The 6,000-nt window shown below is 49.2% G+C and overlaps 1 protein-coding gene across 1 annotated transcript in view; it reads left to right on the top strand.

Annotated features, from left to right (window-relative positions):
* Positions 1–3,242, top strand: part of LOC128834254 (nesprin-1-like) — a 124,999-nt gene extending 121,757 nt beyond the window's left edge. Inside the window, exon 54 of the mRNA XM_054022869.1 lies at positions 3,093–3,242. Within this exon, the coding sequence (XP_053878844.1) occupies positions 3,093–3,242 (150 nt within the window). The remainder of the gene's footprint in view (positions 1–3,092) is intronic.
* Positions 3,243–6,000: the final 2,758 nt, after the last annotated feature.

Genomic DNA, 6,000 nt, shown 5'->3' on the forward strand with positions numbered 1-6,000 from the left:
TTCGCCACCAGGGACAACAGTCAATGCCCTCAGTTCTGCTCGTTCCAGAACCTCAGCCGGGGATCATTAGCAGATGCTTTCATGATCCCATGGGGAGGGAGCCTAAGATACGCCTTCCCTCCGTTCCCACTCATACACAAGGTTCTCCTCAAGACCCGCAGGGACAGGGCGACGATCATACTTATTGCCCCGGCCTGGCCACGCCAGCATTGGTTCACGTCCCTGCTGGAACTGTCCATAGCCGATCCAATCACCCTCCCCCTCCATCACGACCTAGTCACGCAAGACAAAGGTCGCCTACTCCACCCGAACCTGTCTTCGCTACACCTCACGGCATGGTATCTCTCTGGCTGAATGATGCAGAACACAGGTGCTCTCACCAAGTTCAGCAAATCCTCCTTAATAGTAGGAAGCCCTCTACAAGAGCGACCTACCTGGCAAAATGGAAAAGGTTCTCCCACTGGTGTGAGCCTCAACGCATACAGCCTTTACAAGCCTCAATTCCGTCGATCTTGGACTACCTACTGCACCTCAAGAATCAAGGGCTTGCGCCCGCCTCAATAAGAGTTCACTTAGCCGCTATTTCGGCTTTCCATCTGGGAGAGTTGGGAGTGTCAGTATTCTCCAACCCCACAGTGGCCCGATTCCTCAAGGGGCTGGAAAGGGTGTTTCCCTACTCGCGCCCGCCTGTCCCGGCCTGGAGCCTGAACCTAGTCCTAACAAGACTCATGAGTCCTCCCTTTGAGCCCCTAGCCACTTGCTCCCTCATGCACCTCTCGTGGAAGGTGGCGTTTCTCGTGGCCATCACGTCGGCCAGAAGGGTATCGGAATTGAGGGCCCTCTCTTCGGAACCGCCCTATACAGTGTTCCATAAAGATAAGGTGCAACTGAGGCCGCACCCCAAATTCCTCCCAAAGGTGGTATCACAGTTTCACATGGGGCAAGACATTTGCCTACCGGTGTTTTTTCCTAAACCCCATACGGACCCTCACCACCGCAGCCTACATACCCTGGATGTCCGAAGGGCGTTGGCATTTTACCTGGAACGGACCAGGTCGTTCCGCAGAACACCCCAGCTGTTCATTGCTATTGCGGAACATATGAAAGGCTTGCCTATCTCGACACAGCACTTGTCGGCATGGATTGTGCATTGTATACGCACTTGTTATGAGCTCGCCAATGTTCCGGTCCCGGAGATCCGGGCCCATTCGACTAGAGCCCAAGCGTCCTCAACGGCATACTTGGCGCAGGTCCCTATCCAGGAGATCTGTAAGGCAGCCACCTGGTCGTCCGTTCATACGTTCACAGCCCACTACGCGATCCATCATCAGACCAGAGAGGACGCGATGGTCGGTCGGGCTGTGCTACAGTCAGTTGTACCTTGACTCCTACCCACCTCCAATGGTAAGCTTGGGAATCACCTAATGTGTAATGGACGTGAACAATCACTCGAAGAAGAAAGAACGGTTACTTACCTTCTGTAACTGTTGTTCTTCGAGATGTGTTGATCACGTCCATTACACTTCCCACCCTCCTTCCCCTCTGTCGGAGTCTCCGGCAAGAAGGAACCGGAGGGGTCGGGTCGGCAGGGATATATATACCCTGGAGCGGGGCGCTGCTCTGGCGGGAAGGAGGGGGCCCCGCCGGCCCGACGGGAGCCGCTAAGGGAAAAAGTTTCCGACGTCCGTGCACGCGGCGCGCGTACACCTAATGTGTAATGGACGTGAACAACACATCTCGAAGAACAACAGTTACAGAAGGTAAGTAACCGTTCTTTTAAGAGCGGTTTTAAGACACAGACCAAGATTTAGCTTGAGTCTGTGTGCTGGGGAAACAGAGCCAGAAGCTAAAGTAATAAAAGTATAGAAAGTTTCACAGAGGGATTCTTACCAGTCCCCAAGGCAGCAGCAAAGGCAGAAGCAGCAACAACATCAGAAGAAGCAAGGAGGGCTCGGTACGGTCTTGATAATCAGGAGGTCTCTCAGGCAGCAATTCGTTCTTCGTGGGGGGGGGGGTTAAAAACGGGGGTACGCTCAAAAATAAAACAAGAGCGGAGAAAGGACCCCCCCAGAACCCCTGGCTGATCATACCAGGTAGCAATGCAGAAACCTTTCTGATGTTTGTTTCAATGCCTGTTCTTAAAGGCAATCTCAGACAGTTTCCACCTGTCCCTGATAGGCTCCTTCTGTCACAGGGTAGGAGATACAGGGAAAAACTGCAGGTGAGCATAGAGACGTACCTGGGCAGAGTCCTGGACCATAGGTGTGAGTTCCCACCTCAGGACTCAAAAGCACATGAGGCCTATGCCTCATGCCCAGGATCTCAAAAACACATTAGGTCTTGCAGCTCTGGACATTGCCTACCCTACACCAAGCCCAGGTTTAACAAGGTGATAACAGAACCAACTCTTTGAACAGGGCAGTGGTCCTACTTAGCACGCAGCATAGGTAGCCATCCCTTTGAGAAGGGCAATGGCTCTTGGTAAACAACTTAAGGGGCCCTCCCTTTGAGAAGGGCAGTGGCCCTGGTAAACAACTTAACAGCCAGGGAGGGGCGGCCACAGGAGGAGAACAAAAACAAAATGGAATAAGAGGACAGCTGTAAGAAACAAAATGGAATAGGGGGAAAGCTGTAACAGACAAGAGAAAGCAGGCTTTAAATGGAGGGGGGGAAATGTGTGGGATCACAGGCGGGGAAGAGAGACATAAGGGACAGCCTAAGATAAGGCACAAAGATAAGTGACTATACTTAAGTGGGAGTCTTGAGATGAGCAAGAAGAGAGAATACATTCATGTGTGACAATCTCAGGCATGCACATCCACCCACATACTCCTAATGTGTCCTAGTTTCTTTAGGAAGAATTAAAAAAAAAATAGTTACTCCAGCCTTTAGAGGCATACATACATTATCTTCATAATGTGGAATATTTTTACTAAATTCAGTAATAATAATAATTAATAATAGTGATTGGAAAAATATTACAAATTACCCTCCCCACCAAAAAATAGGTAGATTGATCTACTTTTGTCACTTTTAAAAAATGTTCAGAGACCACCTGTGCAGGTTTATAAAATTGATCTTTTTATTTTCAGGCTGCTTCACACTTGGAAGAATACAGTGAGATGCTGGAGTTCATACTGAAATGGATCGAGAAAGCTAAAAGTCTAGTGCATGGTAGCATCACATGGAATTCTGCCTCCCAGCTTCGTGACCAGTTTATGGCATATCAGGTGACTATATGAGCTACAGATTTCAAGGGACAGTTTAATGCCCATTTGTGACATTCTGTTCAGGATACCCAGAACCATAAGCCACTGTGTTACCCCTCTGCCTCAGCAAGAGAGAGATTGAACTGTGTGTGTCTATCTGCTTTACCAGCAACCCCCTGAGACTCTGCCAGTCTAAGCGTTGCCTTGCAAGTAACATACAGTGAGCCCGAGTTCTCCCAAAGACAGCTCTCTGCAGTGTTCAGTTCCTCTCACTGGACATTCACAGAAATCATTGTTTGCTGCTTCCAAAGAGACCGAGCCTGTTAGTTTAACTGAGGACTCACACTTTAATTCAGTTATAACAGCACTGAACTTTAGAATAAGTAAAATTAAGAATAAGTTTACCAACAAGGAACAAGAACAGGAGTACTTTTTTGCGGATACAGACTAACACAGCTGCTACTCTGAACCCTAACAAGGAACAGAGATTTAAGTGCTACTAAGCAAGAGAAAGAGACAGGTATGGTAATAAACAAAACAATACTAGCTTTCTAGTGACTAAAACTTCATTTTAGCAAGTTACAGTCTTTGCCTAAGCAGTTTTCTTACTTACATATAGCTACCAGCATAGGGAATCCACCTTTCACAGGCTCAGAGTGCTGTACCCCATGTTCACTAAGAGATGGTGTACAAGAGTTTGCCGGGGCTCGACCTTCTCCGGGGCGGCGGGGGGCCACACCGACTCACTACCCACTGGTGCTTGGGTACTTTGTCCGGCTGCAGGGTCTCCCTCGACAGCCCTTGCAATCCTGGAAGACACTGTAAGCCCGACCCTGGCTCAGGGTGGGCACCAATGCTATGTCAGGGCTCAGGCCCTCAGTCAGGGCTGAGCAGCAAGCAGGAGTATTTAGCCCAGGCCCTAGGTCAGAATGGGGCAACAAACGCTGAATCAGGAGCTCAGACCCTCAGTCAGGGTTGAGCAACAGTAGTAGGCCTAAGCCTCAGAAGGCCTGGGAGAGGGGGAGACTCACGGGTTGGGTGGCAGGGGGGATGCAGGCCCTCCCACTCCACTGCATCCCAGCCCGGGGCCCTAGCAGCAGCAGAAGGCCCGCTGCTTAGTCAGTGGGGATCCTGGCCACAACACACTGACATAGGCTCTGGCAGTGCTGCAGCCAGACTGGGGTCAGCTGCCCCTGGGCTACTTCCACACTCCCCTCGGGGCCTACCTGGGGGCTGGTGTCGGCCTCTGGGAGATCCTGGACCGTGGGTTCGGCAGGCCAGGGATCGTTCGGCAGGCCCGGCGGCTCCTCCAGGTAGCGGGCACAGGGCAGGCCCGGCGGCTCCTCCGGGTAGCGGGTGCCCCGGGCCGCGAAGGTTTCCCAGCACCGAGCTAGGCTGGAGACGTCTGGTCACTCCGGCGTCTGGGGCCTGACTGAGTTCTGAGGGCGAGTCTTTGTACTTCCAGGTTGCCGCCTGATCCCCTGAGGGGTGGGCTCCCTAGCTCCGCCCACTCCGGCCTCCGGATGGGCTCTTCCCCCTCTGGGGCGGCGGGGAGCCACACCGACTCACTACAGATGGATAATTAAAATGTCTTTTTGCTCCCCTTATATTTTCCCCAAGTCCATTGTCTTGGTCTCAAGAGCTGAGAAGCCTTCCTGGGATGTAGACTATGTCCCCTGGCATACTTACTAAGTTGTCTCCTCCACGACCTGTTAGCTTGATGGCTTTGTTTACCTTATATGTAAATATAATTTCATTGTAATCAAGCTGGTCAGACAGGTAAATCCAGATTCATTTGTCTAGGCTTTGTTAGGCGTGGAGTATGCATTGCCTCCCAAACACACTTTTTAAGAACATATTTCCAGCACACACATAACTCTTTGAACATAACCCATACAGAAACTACACAGTGATTTTTGGGACCAGTGAATCATTAGTTTACATAGGAAAGGTTACATGACACCTTTTGATGTGTTGGGGGTAGTGAGTGTGTCCGTCCTGAGATGAGTTACAGTATGGTGGGCTCTCTACCAGGTGGCACTGAGGCTCAATTAGGATCACCCCATTTCAATAAAACAAATAAAAAATGTTAGGCTTTTGTGACTGCAGTGGCCACAAGAGATGATTTTTTTTTCCAGGGTTAACAGATATTGGAAAAACAATATATTTATTGTTCAATGCAGTAGGTCCCCATATGATTCTGGCCTCATCTTCGCTTTTATATTTGCTTACTAACAGCATTTGTCTGGGTATGATGCTGTAAGTGGATAGTGTGAAGTACATAGAGATTGGCTCACGGCAGGCAGCTCACCTTTGAAACAGATCACTCTGATTCCTGTTGATAGATGTTACAGCACATGTAGCAGCAGATTATAAATTCTAGTTATGCTGAGCAACATTTTCTATATATTTGGTAACACATGCACTGATGTATTTTTCTAGCGTAAACTAAAATAAGAGACTTTGGTCTCATATGGCAACGTTCATATTAAGTGTTCCAAAATTCTTGACAGATTGACGAGTTACAGTAAATATGTGTAATTAAATGACTCTGCAGGCAAATGTGCATTCCACTGCATATTTTGTAAACATGCTTTAGTGCAATTTTTAAAAAATGTAACAGTTATGATGATACAGCAAACCCGTTTACCAAGCCCTGCTGAACCTCTTATCTGGTACCCATCCTTAGGGAAATGTAGCCACTTTCCTAGTTGCTCCCTGAATATTCCACATCTCTGCTTATCCACAAGTTTTGATGTCCCCTGAACTGTGTGTGTGTGTGTGTGTGTGT

The sequence above is a fragment of the Malaclemys terrapin genome, chromosome 3 (assembly GCF_027887155.1).
Source record: "Malaclemys terrapin pileata isolate rMalTer1 chromosome 3, rMalTer1.hap1, whole genome shotgun sequence".
In the NCBI taxonomy this organism is placed as follows: Eukaryota; Metazoa; Chordata; order Testudines; family Emydidae; genus Malaclemys; species Malaclemys terrapin.